Raw genomic sequence first — 21,368 nt, forward strand, 5'->3', positions numbered from 1 at the left:
AAAAAAAAAAAAAGGTAGACAACATAATTAATATATAATTTTTAATTATTTTCATTTTGATTTCTTCTCCATTAATTGTCTCTTATAAATATTGATCTGTTCCTACCAATAAGGTTCCTATTTATTCAGAACTTGCTAATTAGGAAGCATTATTCCCACCACAATTCTGTGAGATTCCCCTTGACTCACTAGAGGAAATGGAATACCCCGAGCTCCCCACAGTCACTTCCAGGTTCTCCCTATGCCACCATCACTTAGTAATTCATCCCTCCTCTCTGTTCATACCTACCACCCACACAAAGTCCTGGTAGCAACATGTCTCAGTCTTTCAGGCCACTCTCCTTCTTCTTCAATGAGTTCAGTCCCTATCTCGTAATTGTTCTCTCCTCCCCAGTTCCTGCCCTCGTACTTGGGGATTTCAACATAAATACTGACTCTCCCTCAAACGCCTCAACTATTTGGTTTCTCAACCTATGACACTTCCCGTGACCTACTCCTACAACCAACCTCGGCACACACACGAGGTCATGCCCTTGCTGTCACCCCAATACATGTACCATCTCCGTGTTCATGAATTCTGAAGTCCCCACATCTGACCATCATCACTGGTCTTTCACCTCTCCTTCTGCCTTCCCTTACCTAGCCCTACTTTCTACCCTCACTACGACCTCCAATCCCATGACCCTTCAATTCTCCCTCAGGCTATTTCTTCTGCACTAGCCATTCTCCTCTTGTACCCATCTTGACTCCTTGGTGAATCAACTCAACTCTACACAGTCCTCCTCGCTAAAGGACAGGTCTGACCACGTCATCCCCTACTCACCAGACTCCACTGGCTCCCTCTTGCCTCCAGGATCAAATACAAAATGCAGTTTGAGATCCGAAGCCTTTCGTAACCAACCCCCTCCCATCTCTCCAGTCTTCTCAAACTTCACTCCCCTTCGGCTAGTCTTCACTTCAGTACCATTGGTCTCCTGACTGTTGCATGAACAAGACACTCTATCTCTCAGCTCCAGGCATTTTCTTTGGCTCTCCTCCATGCCCAAAGAGCTCTCCCTCTTCTACTCCAACGACTGACGTCCCTGGCTTCCTGTAACTCCTCACTGAAATCCTGCCTTCTACGAGAAGCCTTCCCCAAGCCCTCTCAATTCTAGTACCTTCCTTTCATAATGATTTCCTATTTATCCTGTAGATAGCTTGCTTTGTATACAATATTTGCTTGTATGTTGTCTCCCCCGTGAGACTGTAAGTTTCTTAAGGGCAGAGACTGTGTTTTGCCTTTTTTTCTTATCTAAGTCCCCAGGACTTAGCACAGTGCCCGGCACATAGTAGGTACTAAATAAATGTTTACTGACTGACAGACTGACACAAGTGATTGTAATGCCTGCTTTATAAATAAGAAAAGGTGTGGTACAGTTCAGTTTTCCCACAGCCACACCACTAAGGGGCGCTGCCCACACTCACACCTGGGTCTTCTGACACCAGGTCCCAGGCTTTCTACACTATTTCAGGTTGCCTGTTTCTAACCTAATAGTCGGCTAATTTAACGTTGCCTCTTGTCAGGGCCCCCTAGCACTTTTTTCTTTCCTGATGAGAAAAGCCTCCCAGTCCACCATGTTTTCAGATGTGGGCTATACTGACTCATGAGGTCTCTCTCCTGTTATATGCACAGAAACCACCCTTACAAACTTTATAACCTTTAGAAGGACTTCTAGAAACTGCAATTTCTCTGGCAGAATTTCCCTAACAGGGAAATCCCTGTTACATAGCTAGTCCATAGGCATTTGGATATTAAACTTTTAGAGGTCCCCTCACCCATGTCCAGGGAAAATGAGAAGAAAAAAAGTGAGGGGTAAACAGATGCAGGTTATTTGATGACAGCTAGGTGGCCCAGGGGATAGAGAACTAAACTTGGAGTCAGGAAGACTTGAGTTCCAATCCAGCCTCAGATGCTTATTAGCTGTCTCTTAACCACTCTGTCTCAGTTTCCCCATCTGTAAAATGAGGATAATAATCAAACCAATCTTCCCAAGCTGATGTGAAGATAAAATGAGATATGTAGAAAGTGTTTTGTAAATTTTAAAGAGCTATTATTGTTATAACATTTTTAAAAATCCCACAGATCTAGCATTTTTCCCCAGGAGAACTCAACGTCCTTTACTTGTACCATATTGCACCACACTATGGGGTGGCAGAGAATCTGACTGTGAGCACTCTGTGATGACTGAAGGCTACGACGCAGTAGGAACACAGCAGGGCCTTTCCAGCCCTGAGTCTGTGATCCTCATTCATCCCATGAATCAGTCACTGTCCACTCTTGGCCTGCAGAACTACAGTAAGGAGGGAGCTCACTCCCTCCTGTTACATCGCATCACAGACTCCAAACTGGAAAGAGCCCTGAGAGTCACCTAGTCCAAGCCCCCGCTTTAACAGATGAGAGAACTCAGGCCTAGAGAGAAGTGCCTTCTCCCAGGCCACACAGACAGTGAGGTCGAGCTGCCCTTCACCCAGGCCCTGGTACTCTCACCACCACCAGTTCCATGTTCAGACAGTTCTAATGGTTACGAAGCTTCTCTTTAGGCTGATCTAAAACCTGTGTCCCTGCAACTTTGGAAAAACCCGCCCAGCCACTCTTGGCCATGGGACCACAGACGGCAGGCCTGGCACTGATGGGGACCCGGCAACAATTCAAAGATCTCAAGGCTGCTCTCAAAACTTCCCTTCGCCTTGTGTCCATGCCCCCTAGCATGGTCTAGCACGCTATCCTCCACAGCCTGGGCAGTGTATTCCAAGATGGGGCCCCCAAACTGTTCACAATACTTGAGATGTGGTCTCTGATGGGGTTCCAATGAGAGGCAAGACTGTGCCCCTCCCTTGCTGCAGGACCCAAACTTTCATTAAGAAAGCCCAAGATGAGAGTATTAGAAAAGACCAAGAAGGAAGCCTCCATCATTGGGCTAAAGCCTCTGCGGAAGACAGATGTGAGGTCTTGAAATCAATTGTTCAAACAATCAGAATTCATTACAGGACTACTATTGCCAGGAACTGGGCTAGGTGCTGGGGACACAAGAACAGAAATGAAACAGTCCCTGCCTTCAAGGAGCTTATATTCTATCAGTAAACTGCAGAGCACTGCAATCTGCACCTGCGGAGGGCACACTTGTGTCGATGAGGACACACATTTATAGAAGAATAAAGCACATCGATTGTTTACATCCCACAGCCTCCTCACCTGGAGCATGCTGTCAGCTGGGAGCCTGGGTCTTTTTCAGGGAACTGCTTCCCAGACAGACCTGCCTCAGCCCATCCTGGTGTAGCTGCATTTTCTGAAGTCACATGTGGGATTCTGCATTTATCTTCATCACCCTTTCCCCTTGCTCACTTCTAACCTGTCAAAATGCTGTGGGAGCCCAATCCTGTGGGCCAGCAGATCAGCTATTCCTGTCCACTTTGCATCACTTAAATATAGTGCAGCGTCTGGCCTCTGTTGAGTCAATGATAAAATGCTGGCCAGAACAGAGCCCAGGAGTTTTATTAAGGAAAGAGCTACTAAGATCCAAATAAAAGTATTTTTGTTTAACTTTGTAATGTACTACTATCATTAATCAGTGGTCTCTTTTTTTTTTGTGAGGGGAAGGGAAGGCAATTGGCATCAAGTGACTTGCCCAAGGTCACACAGCTAGTTAAGTGTCTAAGGCTGTGACACCTAGCTGCTCCCCTATCATTAATCAATAGATATTTATTAAGCACCCACTATGTGCCAGGCATTGTGCTAAGTCCTGAGGATAAAAAAAAAGAAACAAAAAACTGTTCCTGCCCAGAAAAAGCTGACAATCTCATGGGGGAAGATAATATGCAAACAAATTTATGTAAAGTAAGCTATCTAAAGGACAAACTGAAATAATTAACAGGGGAAAGGCACTAGCATTAAGGATTTGCAGAAAGGTTTTGGTGAGGACTTGAAGGAAGCCAGTGAGGTCGGCAGATGGAGTGGAAGAGGGAGAGTGTTCCAGGCATAGAGGAGAGTTCAAGAAAATGCCTAGAGCTGAGGTGGAGTGTCTTGCTCAAGAATAGCCAGGAGGCCAGTGGCAATGAACTACAGAGTACACACTGGGGAGTTTGGTGTAGGGCTGGAAAGGTGGGAGGGAGCTAGGTTATGAAGGCATTTGAATGCCAACATAAACATTTTGTAATGCTCCTGGAGGCAAGAGGGAGCCCCGGGAGTTTACTGAGTGAGGGGTGGGGAGGTGGGGGTGTGTGACATGGTCAGACTTTAGTGTATGAATGGAGAATGACTGGAGTGGGGAGAGACGTGAAACAGGCAGACCCACCAGTAGGCCACTTCAATAGTTCAGATATGAGGTGATGAGACAGACTGTACCGGGAGGTGACAGTGTCAGAGGAGAAAGGGGGCATATTCAAGAGATGGTGTAAAGGTGAAAGCTTGGATGTGGGGGCTGAGAGATCATGAGGAATCCAGGATGACTCCTGGGTTGTGAGCCAGGGGATGAGAGGATGGGGTTGCCCTCTACAGTAATAGAGAAGGGGTTGGGGAGGGTTTTAGGGGGAAAGATAATGAGCTCCACATATTGAGTTTCGGATATCAATGGACATTTAGTTTGGGATGTCTGAAACTAATTGGAGATGTGAGATTAGAGGTCAGCAGATATTGGGGCAGGAAAGGTAGATTAGAGAATCATCAGCACAGAGATGGTAATTAAGGTAATCAGACGGGAGCTGATGAGATCACCAAATGAAGTAGTACAGAGGGAGAATAAAAGAGGGCCCACAACAAACCCTGAGGGATATTTTGCCTCTGACTTCTGATAGGGCAGCCAAGAAAGCCAAAGTGATCTTAGACTGCACTGAGAGAGAGACAGCCCCCATAAACAAGGAGCTAATGGCCCTACCCAACTGTGCTCTGGTCAGGCCACATTCAGCTGGAATCTTGTTGCCTTTATCAACACAAACCCGGAAACAGTATCTCTAAAACTCTTTTAGCTACAAAACCCTCAGCAAAAGATTCACAAAGGCTATACATGGTTAAAACTGGAGCGGGGAAGGGACAGCTGGAGAGGGAAATTATGAAATGGAGTATATTAAACTTATACTGAAATATTTTTGCATACAAGGAAGTATTTGATATACACATTTCATACTTAATACTTTTGATGGTAAAGTTTTTGCTAACATCCAAATGTTCCCCACAGTAATATACGAGGATTCTGTGGGGCCTTGTTGGAGAGCCCCAGAATTTTTGAACTGCAAGGAATGTCACTATGTCCAACCCAAACCATAAACCAACATTTACAACATTCACAACAGGTAGTGATCTGGCTTCGACTCAAAGACCTTAAGTATAGGGAAGCTAACTCCACCTAACCCATTCCACTTTTGATTAGAAGCTACAAATAGGCAAACTAAGGCTTCCAACCACTGCTCTTCATTTACAGGACACAGATAAAGTTAATAGGGACCTCAGAGTCTAACTCCTCATTTTTCAAATGAGGAAACTGATTGTGACTAATCCAAGGTCACAGAGACAGTGTCAGAGATAGGATGTAAACCTGAGTCATTTGACCCCAGAGCCAGGGTAGTTAGCCAAAAAACCAAATCAAAAATCCTGGAAGACAGCCAAGTCTTGCCTAAATCTTGTCTCCTCCAAGCTAAGCATCACTAATTTCAACATATGCTCATATGGCACGAACTAGAGGCTGTTCCACATCCTGGTTTACCTCTTCAGAACATTGGTCAGTTAATCAATGTTTTTCCTAAAACACGGCGCCCCAAATGGAGCCCACAACTACAAGCAGGGTCTGACGAGTGTGCCCAGTGACACCACCTAATCCCTAGATGCTGGTTACCCCTCTCTGCAGCCAAAGATCACATTTAACTTTTATGGCTGCAATGTCACACTCTGCACGTACTAAGCTGCTGTCTACAAAACTCCCAAACCTGGTTTGGATAAACTGCTATATAGAAGCAGCTGGACTGTGCCGAGACTAGAGTCAGGAAGACTTGAGTTCAAATGTGACCTCAGGCACTTACTAGCTGTGTGACCCTGGGCAAGTCCCTTAACCTCTATCTGCCTCAGTTTCCTCTAAAACAGAGCCAATGATACCACCTCCCTCCCAGCGTTGCTCTGAGGATCTTTAGCTATCCACCAATCAGAAGTGGTGGGGAACCTAGGAAGAGGGTCATAGTTGTTGAAATTGTCTATAGTGATTAGGATTCAATTTTTAAAAATGTTTAAAAACGATGCAGCAACAGACGACTATCATTAGCTTTCCTACTGGTCTCCTTTTTCCTCATTTCCAATGTTGTCCTTAAAAGACTATGAAGTCACCACACAAGCCCTGAAAAAGAATTCTGGATTAGCTATTCCCCAGCCACAGGGAATGTGTTTGAATGTTCAACATTTATTAGGGCTCGGTGACAAAGGTATATTTCATCCTTAAGAGCGGCTAAAAAATTCATGCTAATGTAAGCCTGCCAAGGTTTGGGATCAGCAGTAAACTGCATCATTTCCCCACTTCCATGCTGCTCAGTGGCTGGTAGCTTTTCATGTTTCACTCCAGAGCAGGATGCTAAGTTATTGTAATGCAAAAATACACATTTCAGCCATGGTAGAGATCTTGAAAGGGTCTGAAAGCAGTATAAATTGACAGCTTTGTGATGAGAAGATCTACTCTAATTATTGTAAGAGCTCAAAACTGTCTCTAAGAAGCAAAAGAGGGTTCTTAAAACATTCTAATGAGCAGATTCCCCATAGTCTGAGAAACCCTCTACTTCCTGAACATCTGCACAGTATGAATTCCTTTGAGAAATGTCCGGCCCTTCACTTTACATCTGTTGAGTCAGCAACAAGGCCTTCTGGGGAACTGAAGCCAAGGGCATTCCCAATGCTCTTCATCTACAGTATCGGTTCTTAAACTTTTTCTACTCTCGACCCTTTGTGTCAGTGCAAAGTGTGCAAGCTTTGTGCTGAGAACCAAGGCTGCAGTGTGCAAAGCTGGCAAGCACTGCCAGAAACACCTTGGATTCACTATGCATTTGATTTTGGATTTCTGGTTGCCGCGCATTCAGCAGCCTCTTACTGCTGCCAAGTCTTCCATGACAGGGCCACAATCCACAGCTTAAGAAGCACCGAGTTAGAGGGGTCACAGGACCTGGGATGTCTTCTCTGCTATTCACTCTCCTGGATGACCCTGAGCAAATCAGTGAATCTCTTTGACCCCATTTCTCCTCTGTAAATTAGCAATTATAAATCAGAGGGTCAGCTCCAGATCTCTGAACCCATCTAAAAATACAATATTTTCATCTGGAGTTACAGTAAAAAGAACACTAGATGAGAGCCAAGAAGTCTGGGTTCCCATTCGAGTCCTGCTATAAACTCACTGTGGGATTTTAACTAACCCCGAACCTCGATTTCCTCCCTCTAATACTAGGAATTGGAATAAGTCAGGGGTTCTTGGTCTTTTTTGTGTCACAGATCCTTTTGGCAGGGGGCTGAAGCCTTTGGAGCTCTTCTCAGAATTGTGCTTTGTAATAATTGAAGGAAATGCTAAATTCCAAAAGTCAGTGAAAAATAAAGATGCTGTTTTTTTTTGTGCCATCTAAGTTCACAAACTTCCTGAAAGCTGTCAATGGAACACTAGGTTAGGGACTCTTGGGGTAGAGGTCCTGTTAATAGCTAACTATCATTTATATAAAATTTGCCAAGAGCTTTGCAAATATTATTTCATTTGATCCTCACAACAACACTGAGAGGTCAGTGTGAAAAACATCCTCATTTTACTGACAATAAAACTGAAGCAGACAGGTAAGTGACCTGGCCAGGGTCACACAGCTACTACCATCTAGGGTTGGATCTGAAGTCAGGTCTTCCCAGGTCTAAAGCTCTACCTACTGCACCACCTCACTCCCTTAAATGCCTTCTAAAGGCACAATGATCATGAGTGATAAGACCGAATGTGTTCTCCATATGCATATTAGATGCCACAAGAGCAGTGTCTACAATGATTAAGTACTGATGGGCTTGTGAATTTTTTTTTAGTAAGCATTAACCTTGCTGAACCACATATGAGGAACTTACAAATTGTTTCATTAATAGTCTTGCCTTCAGTGAGAATTCTGGCAATTGAAAGAGCTCCAACAGAGAAGCTTTGTCCTCTGATATGCAAATGGTAACCACGTGAAGTACTGTTATTTCAAATGATACTATTTATATTCCAGCTATAAACTTGGGTTAACAAAATTAAAACCATTGAATAAAATCTCCCATACCATGGAAAACAGCAGTTGCCCGAAGTGTGTGCTAAAAGCAGATTATTTCTGTTATAATAAATGTCTTATCCATCCTCTTATTCTTCTTTCATGAGATTAAATATTAATTTTCATGAAGAGGCACACAGCGAGTATAAGTAGGACACAATATACCCAACAAAGGAGTATGAAAAACAGGAGTAAAGGATATTCCTGTGGAAGAGATATGGACTAGTCATACGGCAAGAGGGAAGGGGCACAGGTAACCAGTCAAAGGATCCAACTAACTCCTGTGAGATGTCCAAAAAAAGCCAGGCAGGTCTCTAGCATGATGCATGCAGAACTATGGGGAGAACAAGGCCAAGAGTCACACAGAATGGCCAGGCGTGGATGAGCTGCGATCAGAATCAATGGAGGGACCTTCTGAATCTCTAAGATCCCAGATTCATATGAGTAATTAAGCATCTTCCAAGATTCTTTTTTTTTTTTACTGGACACGGAATAGAAAAATTACCAGGTATTTTTTGTGCTCATCATATATTGTAGAACCTGGATAATATATTCAAAGCTAACTACCATCGGATTGGGGAAAACCTCTATTGCTACCACTTAAAAAAAGAAAAGAAATAATTCACATCATCTCCCCCTGTCCTATTAGGAATGTATCTTATAAAAAAACAGACATCCCTATCCAGCAAGAGCTGAATTAGAATAACTCTCCTTCCTATGCATTTTACTGTACCTGCCACAGACCTTTAACATGCTAAATTCCTATCCTTTCAGTTGGAAGGCAACTCCACAAAAGATGCTAACTTTTGTGTTAAAAACTTTTGGGTTAAAAAAATTAAAACCATTGAATTTTTTAACCCAAATTTATAGCTGGAATATAACAGAATGTCTAGTGGTCCAATTCATTTTATCTTCCAGAACTTGAAGGAAAAATACCTTCAAAATTATTCCATTCTGAACCCAATTAGCATTCTCAAGGAAAACAAAAATAATTTTTTTTTTAAATCTGCTTCCAATTTATCTCAGCAAGCAGGCTGGATCTTTCCAACAACTCACAGTAGAAAGGCCTTTAAAACAAAAGCCAGGGTCTTAGGCTTCATGTTCCATTTCTGAATACAAAAACATCCTTTTAGTTGAAAGAGTACACTAGCCGTAGAAATTTTTATGATGCCATTTATGCTCTGAGTATAGTTTATTCGCCCAGCAGGAACTGACCCATTATGTTGAAAACTGAGCGCATTAGTTCTTCTGAAACAATATGAGACCAAAGGGTAAATTACTCCTTCAGAATACTGAGAGCTCAAAAAAAGAAAAAAGAGTTAACAGTTTTCTGATGCACAGCACCAAATAAAAAAAAAAAACAGCCCTGCCTGCCACAGAGGCAAAAAGCCCAGCAAAAGAAGGGCAGTATTCATCTGAATCCTTCATCCTAAGGAAACTCAGTGTGGTGCATGGGGTTCTGAACTTTCAGAATCAACAAAATAGGGAACTGATTTTGTTTAAATTCATCCCAAAGCCTCTAACTGAAAAAGACACACTGGGAAAGTGGGATACTGTACCTTTGTTTTATTGAATATTTCAGGGATAAGAAGGGTAGGGTCTGGAGGTTAAGTGACTTGCCCAGGCTCACAGAACCAGGAGGTATCAGAAGCAGGACTTAAAACTGGGCCTTCCTGGCTTCCCCTACACCATGCTGCCTCTCACTTAAATACACCCTTGAACATTAAATTGCCCATTTAAAGAAGGAAAGCTGAGAAGGAAGTCTTTGCAGCTAAATATAAAACCAGGGTGTTTCCAGGAAGAGGTGGACTGTTGATGGCCAACAAAAGCTAGAATCAAGTGGGGCAGAGCTGAACAAATGACAGTGTATGAGGGGAATGGTATATTGCTGCTCCAGACAAAATGACAAGCACAACACACTCAGAGCCTTGAATGTTGGGGTGAATCCAAAGACCTTGGGCAAGAGTCTACACAGGTAGAGGATACAGACAAACAACCCAGCAAAAAAGTCAGGATTGGAAGAACTGGGATGACCCATCCTGGGCCCAGAGAACAGGGATGTACGAAAGGCTGCCAGAGACAGCTGCTGGTTGTTGTGATGGACAAAGGCAGGGGGATAACCAGAAATAATAGTGATGATCATCAATAAAACTTATGAATAAAAAAAGTTCTAGGGTTCAACAGTAAGTCTAGGGTGCTACTGAGGGTCACAAATGAAAGATCAAAAAGTACCGTTCAGAAAAAAAGACATCTGTTAAATAGGGACAAGAATTTCCACAGTACATCATTGTCCTGGCACATTCATAAAATAGAGGTCGCTGGGTAGCACCATGTAGATACAGAGCTGTACGTGGTCTCTTAGACCTGAGGCCAAATCTAGCCTCAAGGATAACACTAGCTGTGTGACCCTGGACAAGTGATTCAACCTCAGTTCTGCATGTACAAAATGGGGATAACAGCACCCACCTTCCAGGGTTGTTGTAAAGATCAAATGAGACAACGGAGGTTAACTGGTTGGAAAATCTCAAAGCACTGTATAAAAATGCTATCATTATCATTGATATTATCATTACTAAAAGATTCTTTTTGATTGACTGGTGGTAGTTAGGCTTTATGGACACCCAGCACGCCAAAGAGAGCTGACTACCAGCTTAAACCTCAAACTGATAGAAATTTAAATTCAATTGATTAGGATGTTATTTTTTCTTCTGGTTTATTTATTTTATTCATTTTGTGAAAAAGTAATACATGCACTGAAGCAACCCTAATGAAACCAAAGTAACAATATATCAGAGAGCATAATTACGTATGAAAAGTCAACTATCCTGCAATCAAGAAGGACCAAGGTATAAGTGGACAGAGTTAGCCTTAGAGTCAGGAAGATCAAGGTTTGAGGCCACCCCCAAGTCCCTTAACCTCAGGAGGACAAGGAGCACAACCCTCCTAAGACTCTGCATTCAAGATGAGGCCCCAGTGTGCAGCAGTGCAGGACAAACAGCTCCCTGCATGAACAAGATGTCCAATACCCCTCCAACCACTCTCACACTCAGAAGGAAAACTGAAAATTCAGTGGATCAGTACAGGGAGAGGCAGAGTGTCTTAGTGGATGGAGAACCAGCCTGGAATCAGGAAAACTTGAGTTCTAAGTCTCACTTTTGACACAAACAGATGTTTGTGTGACCCTGTGGAAATCATTTAAACTCCAAGTTAGGAAGAACCCTATGGAAGGAAGGCTCCTAATCACTAATAAGAGAAATGAAAAATACAACAACTCCAAGTTCTACCTCTCACCCATCAGATGAGTAAAGATAACCAAAGAAGGAAAATGACAGTTGTTGGAAATGGTATGGGAAGACAGGCACACTAATTCATTATCACTGGAGCTGTGAAATGATCCATCCACCAGGCAAACCAATTTGAACCATACCCCAGAACCAAAGCACTCCTATTCTATTCATTTGCCACCGAGGCAAAACAGAGTCCAGGGAGATAATTGAGGATTTCACTCAACAGGAGATCACTGATATATTGAGTAGATTTACCCAAAGAATGGGGGAGTCTTTAGTGTCTTGGATAGTAAGAATCACTGATGAAGGCGCCGGAGGAATAACACTGGACAGTGAGGACTGTTTAAAATTCATAAGTATCAGTCAGAATCCTTTTGTACACCAGGCTTTTAGGGATCACCATATGCAAGGAGGAAATAATAAAACTAATCTTCTAGCTTTAGCTGCAGAAGGTTGCAAAAAGCAATATCCAACTGAATCTATGTGGCCTAGGGGAGACAGACCCTGGTACTCACTTAGAGACTGTATGAGAAAGTTAAAGGAGGAGGTAATGAAAACTGCTATCCTGATTGGAGATACAAATGCATATTATGATACCCTCCTAGGAGTTCCTCATAGAAATATCATAGTGAAGACGTCTCCTCCTGCATATAAGCACCTAATTCTGACTCTGTTAATTGGAGAAATAGGGCACCCTCTTTCAGAGGTGCTGGATAAGATTTCACAATTAAGCGATTTAGGGGAATGGGACAAATTGCCTCGAGAGAGAAGAGTAAACAGCCAGAGGATTCAGAGACAAAATAGACCCACAAGAAGGGAACTGTTCACGGCTCTATTAAGAGCTGGGGTGGACTTCAGAAGAATAGATGGTATTCCAACTGAAGAGCTGCATAAGCTGTACCAAGAAAAGGTACTTAGCATTAGAATGAACAGGGAAGCAGGAACCACCCCTGCAGGTATTTCTGAATCTGAATCTTTGTATCCAAGTTTGCCCCACCTTCAGGGGGAATAGGAGATAGGCCAAGCCCCAGCCCAGATAAAAGAAATATGCAGAAGAGATTGCAGACCCCATATTGGTTTAACAATATATTGGAAGAATGGATCAACTACTGTGACTAGGGCACTGATTGATACTGGGGCTGAGGCCACACTTATCTATGGAAACCCTGATAAGTTTAAACATGGAACTCCTATTACCATCACGGGTCTAGGAGGTGCTGAAATATCAGCCAGACAGGTTAAAATAACAATGAAAATTGGGCAGTTACCTAAGAAAGAATATACTGTGGTTGTTGTACCCATTCCTGAATACATCATTGGGATAGATGTATTGAGAGGCATGACACTGAATTTACCTGAAGGGAGATACCAATTTGCTGTGAGGAAGATAGGAATTAATACAGTTTTAGTGGGAAAACTAAAAATGGACCAAATGAAGGTATAGCCTAGGGGTGGAGAAGTATTTAGAACAGGGACTTTGTAATTGATGGAATGATTGGAAGGTCCTGGGGTGGGGTAGTACTTGGAGATTATTTAATCACACTTAGTAAATGCTGTATTTTGAATGATGTCATGTTTTGATCTTCTCTGTTCTTGGTTTGTCACTGAATAAAATAGAGAGCACCTATGCTGGTATTTTGAACCTGGGAAGTTGCCTTTGCTTGGCATTACATTACAGGCATGTACCCCAAAGAGATCAGAGGTGGAAGGAAAGGAACCACATGTACAAAAATATTTATAGCAACACTTTTTGTTATAGCAAAAAACTGGAAACAGAAGGGATACCCATCAATTGGGAAATGGCTGAATAAATTATGGTGTATGAATATAATGGAATATTATTGAGCTACATAAATTGAAGGCATGGATTCTGAGAAGCCAGAGAAGACTTGAATAAAATGATGTCAAATGACCTATGCAGAGCCAGAAGAATTTATACAATGATTACAATGTTGTAAAAGAAAACCGCTATGAAGGAAATGAGAATGCTGTAATATAATGATCAATCACAATTCCGGAAGACTGATCATGACTAATGCTTCCTACCTCTCTGAAGAGAGGAGACAGAATAGAGGTACAGAATGAGAAGTGTTTTCACACATAGCAACGTGTGGACGTTCTGTTTGACTATACTATTTGTTACAAGGGAAGAGAGTGCTTTGGGGGGAGGGAGAGATATGTATGGAGTAAAAGGTTAGTGATAGTGATATCAAAAAAAAAAAGGAAGAACATAAAGAAAATGTCAAAAATATTTTTTTAAATGCACAGAAGACTATGAATTTCAGAAGGGCATCCAAACACAATAAATTTCCTATGTATTTTTTAAAATCCTAAGATTACAAAGTAGTGATTTATGATGTCATATGTAATACTCTTTTTCCATTCTTTATATAAGGAAACATTCATGTTTTCAAGGTCATAACCTAATTTCTCTGTGCCCCAGGTAAGAGTTCCCATCTGCTTGCACACAGCTGCCCCCAGGGCCCAAATATATATATATATACACAAGTACATATATACATGTGTACACATACATATGTATTTGGCAACTGTAGTGGCACAACTGATAGAGTCCTGGGCCTGGAGGCAGGAAGACCTGAGTTCAAATCTATCCTCAGACTAGTTATGTGACCCTAAAGAAATAACTTACCCTCAGTTTGCCTCAGTCTCTTCATATGTAAAAACTGTGATAATAATAGCACCTACCTCCCAGGTTTATTGTGAGGATCACATGAGATAACATATATGAAGCATGTTGCATAGGGCTTTATACTATCCAGCATCGATATACAGAAAGCGCTACATAAATATCAGCAATTTTTTTATATACACATATAACACACACACACAAACACAAACAAACTTCTTTTTCTACAACCTCACTGTAATCATAAAAGAGGAGGGGGAGGCAGGGAGGGCTCTCAGCAGCCCACTGGCCTTCATCAACACCTAAGCTGTGTCATGATGTCACAGACACTGACCTGGAACTGTATTTCTTTAGGATGGACTCCAAAAGGCTGACCAGCTCTTCAGAGTTTATGAACTTCTGCGTGCTGAGGGTGTACATCTTCTCATAGAAGTCAGCAATTTCCACTCGAGCCTGAACAAAGAAACAGAGCTGCTCGGACAAATGAGACAGGAGCTCTTCCAAGTGTGGAACGGTCCCCGCCGCAGCACCACGGCCAGTCATTACCACCTTCTTCAACTCATTGTGCAGAGAGGTATAGATGGTCCGGATGGAATCCTTTCTGCTGAAAAAGGACTGCCCACCTGTTAGGATAAATGACAGGGGCACATTACTGGTGAGAAAAGGCAACTAGAGGGGGAAATGACCACTGTTCTAAAATATAAAAAGACCCTGATGTCAAGATCTTTCTCTGCAGGTTCTCCTGCAGTGTTCAAGGAATCCTATAATCAGAATTTGAATACATTCTGATTTATAATTCACTAAATAACAGATTAAATGAATACTCACTACCATGTTCCTGAGGCCAAAAAAAAATTAGTCTTTCTACCCCACCTTTGAGTTTCAGATCTGATTCAATGGCTCTATCTCTGATCTAGACGCCACTATATACCTCCCGGCAGTTTTAAATGAAATAAAATATACAAGTCAGAACATGTCTGCTAAAGTTGACCTTCCCACCATCTCCATCCCATTTTCGACTGTTAACTTTACCATGTATCTGAACATTAAGTAGAACTTGCATATGGAATTGGAATATCTATAGAGACCAATCAGGAACTTCCTAAGAACCCAATCCCAGGAGAAGAAAAGCTTCTAATACTTGACAAGGGATGAGATACTAATAAGAATCACAATATAAATTATTGATGGCAAAAGCCAAGCAGGAATTCAACCAAGACTGCAGCTAAGGGGCTCTAAGGGGAACCTGCAAAGCCTAACAGCAAATGTGGAGAGGGGATGGAGAGGGAGCCGACATTTCATCAGCTTCTTAGCAACAGGTGTCCTCTGTGTAGTTAATGAATTTAGAAACTTCTTCTTATGAAATCCTACATCTTGCCAAAAGACAAAAAACAGCAGAACCTCAAAAGGACAGAGAAACACAGCTCTCATGACTGTTGAAATCTCAGAAAAAAGCAGTCATAATTAAAAGTCTCCTACTGATTACCTCAGAAGTCTGCCTTACTAGTCAAATAGCTACATCATACAAAGGAAACCTCATTTAAAAAACCTATGGAAATAAGCTAAGTTTGTTGAAATGACCTATTTAGGCAACTAATCCCAAACCAGTCAATGAAGGAAAGTTTTCATAGTACTTCCCAAATAATGTCTTAATTACACTCCTCCATTATCATCCAAAAAACTATTTCACTCAAAAAGTTTTCCCTAATTTTTCTTCAAACCTTTAATTTTATCATCACAGGAATTCTTGGTCTGGAAATTCCCTCCCCCAATGCAGCTGGCCATCTCTCTAGTAACTTATAGTCTTAGTGGGCTACCTAGGGATCTGACAGGTTCAGTAACACGGTAACAGTTATAAAGCCCATATATGCTAGAGGCAGTCCTTGAACCCAGGTCAGCCCTTAATACAAGAATCATCTTGCCAACTATCAGCTCCAGCTCCTAAGAAAAGAAAACAACAACAAAGGCAGACTCTGACAATGACCTACATATATAAACATAAATTCTACTCCCTGGGCCTGCCCACCCTCCAGTCCCTTGTCAACAAACCTCAGGCTTTAGAAAATCTGTGGAGGGAGAACATTCTTGGCAAGTCAATACAAATCATGGAGGTGGAAAGATCGTCTATGGGTGGCTGAATCTCCAGCTTTACCATTTCTTGTAAGAGTGGGAATAATGTGAAATCAGGTTAGAAACACAGGTTGGAGCCAGATTGTGAAGAGTATTTAAATGCCAGATGAAGCTTGTTGAGACAGGGAGGGCCAAGGTCAGACCCTGGCCTCAGGAATAACAATCCGGCAACCATGTGGAACATAGGTTGTAGGGGAAGAAGAATGGGAGACAGGAAGGCCACCAATTTGGAAGTCAGAGCTGATGAAGGCTTAAATGCTGAGGATGTAACACGAACAAGGTTTGGCATCTGACCGCATATGAGATATAAAAGAGACACAGGAGACAACGAGAGCTCTGAGGTTTTGAACCTGGCTTACCAACGAAGGATGGAATCCTCAGCACAAAGAGCAAAGCTAGCAGGACAGGTTCAAAGTGGTAAATTGTGTCAAAAGCTGCAAAGATGTCAAGAAGCATGAGCACTAAGAAAAGTCCATCTCATTCGGCAAATGAAATATTTTTCACGATCTTGGACAGAACTGTTTCAGCCAAATAATTGAGGCAGACACCAAACTGCAAGGGTATGAAAAGTGAGAGATGAGAAGAGCGGAGGCATGGATATCCTTTGACCGAATCTAAATTCAGCGTCATACTTGAGGACCTAGAGAACTACATGTGGCCTACAGGCCACGTTCCCCACCCCTGGTCTAGACAGTTTTTTCCTCTAGGAGTTTTGCTGTGAAAGGGAGAAAATACAGAGACTTTCTGGAGGAGGCTGGGAGCAGTGAGTGGGGAGGGTAAACCATGGAGATTTTTTTTAAGGATGGGAGAGATCTTACAGGCAATAGGGATAAGAACAGCTCAAAAATTAGGTATGGAGAAGGAAGCCAGAAGAGGCAAGTACTGAGAAAGGAAAGGGGAGGGGGGGAGAGAAACCAAGGTAGGGAAAAGATTAAAGAAAGGCACAAGTAGATGCTTTTGTTTTGGCAAGGACAAAGCCAATTTCATCATTACTTGTGATGTTTTTCCAAAGAGACTGTATGATGTAATTATGTGGATAGAACCCAATTTACACACTTGGATTCTGGTTTTGGCAGTTTCCTCATTTGTGATGATAACCATACCCTTCCTCGCCTTATAGAAAACTGCAAACGTAAGAGACAACTTTATACTCGGAGCTCCCACAAAACAGCTAACACATAATATGCTCGGAATTAAAAAGGGGAAGAAAGTTTAAAATATAAACACAAATTCTCTCATCCCACGGTGCCAGTGATTCCATATCTGAAAATTATCAAGTTTCCTTGTATTTGAATCACTACTACAGGATTCATGTTAAAACTTTAGAAGTCCACGTTAAAAGCTTTATAAACAAAATGAGAGAAGAAATAGTGGGGGGAGGAAATTAAAAACTGGGCTGCTACCATATCGTAATTATTTACTCAAGACCCTAGAGTTATGTCTTTGACAGTCACCACACAGGCTGTGTGAAAAACCAGGCCCGTGACTCAAATTCCAGAAAAGATCCGGGACTGGAATTCCACATGTGTACCCCGATGACAATCGTTACTCGTGTTTGATGCGGAAGCCCACGAGCAAGAAGAGGGAAAGGAAAGCCAACGGGGGCCAAGAGGGAGGAAAGGCACCCGTGGGGTCCCGAGGACAGAGGGGGCAGAGTGGCAGGGGCCCCCAGGCTGCACGGCTTTTTCTTTTTCCAGGTCCTATTTCCTTTCCAGACATAAGAGACGAACGATTCTTAAAGCGGGTGTAAAGTCTGCCAGGTGCCGCTCCAGGACGTCAGTCTTTACTTCTCGTTCCCCGAGGCTTGCCATGGGGGAGGGGGATGAGCCGCTATCACCTGGGACCAAAAGCGGAGGGGAGGGGAGGGGAGGGAAGCAGCGGACGGACGGAGAGGCCGAGAAGGCCCCGCGGGACTGCACACCTGGGGCCACGCGTGCGGGCGGGGACGGGCCTCCAGCTGGGGAGGAGGGCCCTGCCCCCGGCGGGGGTCAGGCCGGGGTCATGGGATGGGCGGGGCTGGAGGGAGCGGTACCTAGTTTCTGCCCCAGGTAGGTAAGGCTGTGATAGGCCTTCTCGGCGGCGGCCAGGTGGGCCAGGGCGGCCAGCAGCGCCAGCCAGCTGCCCCCCGCGCTCTTGTTGGCCTCCCGCTCCTTCTCCACATTGTCCTTGGCCTTGTCGTACGAGAAGATGCCCAGGTGCGAGAAGAAGGTCTCCAGCACCGCCTGCTCCACCGGCACCGGGGCGGCCAGCGGGATGGACTCCCCCATGCGAGCTGGTGCCCCTTCGCCCGCCGGGGCTCCGCCCCCACCCCGCCCCTCCCGCCAGGCCCCGCCCCCAGCGCGATCGCCGGCCGGCGCCGGGCCCGACCCACGTGGCCGCCGTCTTCCCCCCTCCGCGCTCCCGCCGCGCCCGCTTCCGGGTTCTGAGCGAGCGCGTGCGCGTGCGCGAGGGCATGAATGAGGGCGTGCGTGCGTGCTCGAGCCCGCGAGGGAGGTGTAACTGACTGACAACCAGCCCCCCCTCCCGCCCCCGTGGGCGGTCCCGGGAAGCGGAGGCAGGCAGGCAGAGAGCTGCGGCCAGCTCGGCCTTCGAGGAAACCGGTGTCCTGAGCCCAGCCCTGGCCGAGCTCCTGCGGCCAGTCCGGGCTATGACCTTAGAGGCGCTATAATTGGCTTCATCCAGTCCGTCTGTGCGAGAGCATTCAGTTTGCAAAAGAATGGAAGCACCTTGAGGTCAAGGATTTCTGAGGTCACAAGACCCGGGTTCGAATTCTGACTTCGCTGCTAGGGGGCGCAGTGGATAAAGCGAAGGCTCCGGAGTCTGGGAGACCCAAGTTCAAGTCCTGTCCTTTGTAGCTCCGGGCTGCTGGGCAAGCCCCTGCCCTCCTGGCGCTTTTGCCCTAGCGTGCAGATAAGACACCAGTGTAGATAATCACCACATATAGGAAATATGACACACAATAGTGCTTTTGGAGGTCAGGGGGGGAAAGCTGGCATCACAAGCCTGAAACTTAGGACTGGGAGGGACCTCAGATCCCTTAATGAGCCCGCTCTTTTTGTTCGTTTGTTTTGCTTTTTTTGGAGGGGGAAAGTTAAGTGACTTGCCCAAGGTCACACAGCTAGTAAGCGTTAAGTGTCTGAGGCAGGATTTGGACTCGGGTCCTCCTGACTCCAGGGCTGGTGCTCTATTCACTGCACCACCCAGCTGCCCCTAATGAGTCCACTGGTGTTATATATAGATGAGGAAACAGGGTTGTCAGCATCAAATGAGAGATTTGTAAAACACATAGCACAGTTCTTGGCACACAGTAGGTGCCATATAAATGCTACTATGGTATGTTATAATCTCAGAGATGAAATGACTTGCCTAAAGCCTCATTGGTCTTTCTAACGGTGTCTTTCTTACTATTGCCATACTTAGCACAGTGTAGTACATAGTACGTACAATAAATATATCTTGAAGTGGGGAGTGCCAGGAATTGAACCCAAATGGAGTTCCATTTCTCTCACCTTGAGTTCTGATTTTAAAGAGTAGTGGATTTAGGCTCAGAGGAGTCTGGATTTATCTCCCAAACAATCTCTGCTTGAAAAGATGAAATTGACCTAAATTCTTTCTTCAAATGACATGTAAAGCAACAAGTTATCATTTTGCCCTGAAGTGGTTACGTGGGACACTTAGTGTCAACATTTAGTATTCGCTGGCATTATTTTCATTCTTCTGATCTACCTTCATAAGGGAGTCATCCTCATATATATGCATTTCCAACAACCCATGGTTAGTTTTTCAAATACTATTGAGGCACTTCAGATACAGCTACAGTGTTTCCCTTTGTGGCGTAGACCATATGAACAGAGAAATGACTTCAGGGACAAAGAAATGAAGCGTTGATTCCTCTCAGCCCTAGTGGTCTTGCTTAAAAAATAGAACATTTGGTTCAGATCAATATTTATCATTTTTATCATTCTTATTTTCAGACAGCTCTCTCAATTGTATAGTGAGGGAACTATTTAGCTATTTAACCCCCAACTCACAGCCAAATTATTTTCCATGTTGGATGCAAAGTACTTTAAGCCTGATGACACAAAAGTAGTTATGAATAATTAGATCCTCCCATCTTGGCTTTATGAGCCACCAAAATGGCTGAATTTATTTTATACGGTTAAAGTACGTGTGTTGGGGGAGGATTGTTTTAACAAACCTCTCAATCCTAGAAATTCAAGGTCTGAGAGAAGCTTTTGATTGTTCTACATCAGTGGTGACAAACTGAAATGGAAATGGGCACCATGAAGCCATACTTAAGGTTACCTGCCCAGGTAAAACCACATATTAACATTACTTATGTCCTATTTTATTTACATTTATTTTGTTAACTATTTCCCAAATCCATTTTAATTTGGTTCAGGCTGGATTCTGAAGTGTTTGATATCTCTGCTTTGCTTAAAAGTCTGTCACCTAACACTGGCTTGGAGAGGTGGTTCAATAATAGAATGAATTCAACTTTTCAAAATGCAAAATAAACTCAGAGGTTCACAGACATTTTCCTTTCTCCTTTTCATTTTATATCCTTTCTACATGCTCCCAACTTATACATATGCATATGATATACTTGTATATGTGCAGTTTGTATAGCCCAGTAGGGTATAAGATCCTTTTGTCTTTGTAGCCCCTATGCCTAGCACAGTGCCTGGTATGAATAGAAGCTTAATAAAATGATACATTTTACAGATAAGGAAACAGGTACAGAGATATGAAGGATCTTGCCTAAAGTTATGCAAGCAGTAAGAACCAGGGGCCAGGATCTAAATGCAGTCCCTCTGATTCCAAACCCAGAATTTTTTCCATTATACCACTCCGACCCTTGAGTGTAAGATAACTGTATGAACACAACTTCTAGAGACTGAAAGAGGGAAAACCTACCATTTACCGAAAGTGCAGAAGCAGGGATCCTAGTCCTGATTTAAAGATTTTAGAGAATTATAAAAAGATATTTCATACTTTTCCATCATTTCAGTAAATTGGCAGGTAAACTT

The 21,368-nt window shown here is 43.4% G+C and overlaps 1 protein-coding gene across 1 annotated transcript in view; it reads right to left on the bottom strand.

Moving 5' to 3' along the window:
* The window catches only part of KICS2 (KICSTOR subunit 2), a 21,315-nt gene extending 2,663 nt beyond the window's left edge, over window positions 1–18,652 (bottom strand). The window contains exons 1-2 of the mRNA XM_069080743.1: window positions 18,371–18,652; window positions 14,543–14,831 (exon numbers count right to left, since the gene is read on the bottom strand). Of these exons, the coding sequence (XP_068936844.1) occupies window positions 14,543–14,831; window positions 18,371–18,605 (524 nt within the window). The 5' untranslated portion in view covers window positions 18,606–18,652. The remainder of the gene's footprint in view (window positions 1–14,542; window positions 14,832–18,370) is intronic.
* Between the last annotated feature and the right edge of the window lie 2,716 nt (window positions 18,653–21,368).

This window comes from Petaurus breviceps, unplaced genomic scaffold (genome assembly GCF_028583685.1).
Source record: "Petaurus breviceps papuanus isolate PSGF00001 unplaced genomic scaffold, PetGlider_PUasm1.0 154, whole genome shotgun sequence".
Classification (NCBI taxonomy): Eukaryota; Metazoa; Chordata; class Mammalia; order Diprotodontia; family Petauridae; genus Petaurus; species Petaurus breviceps.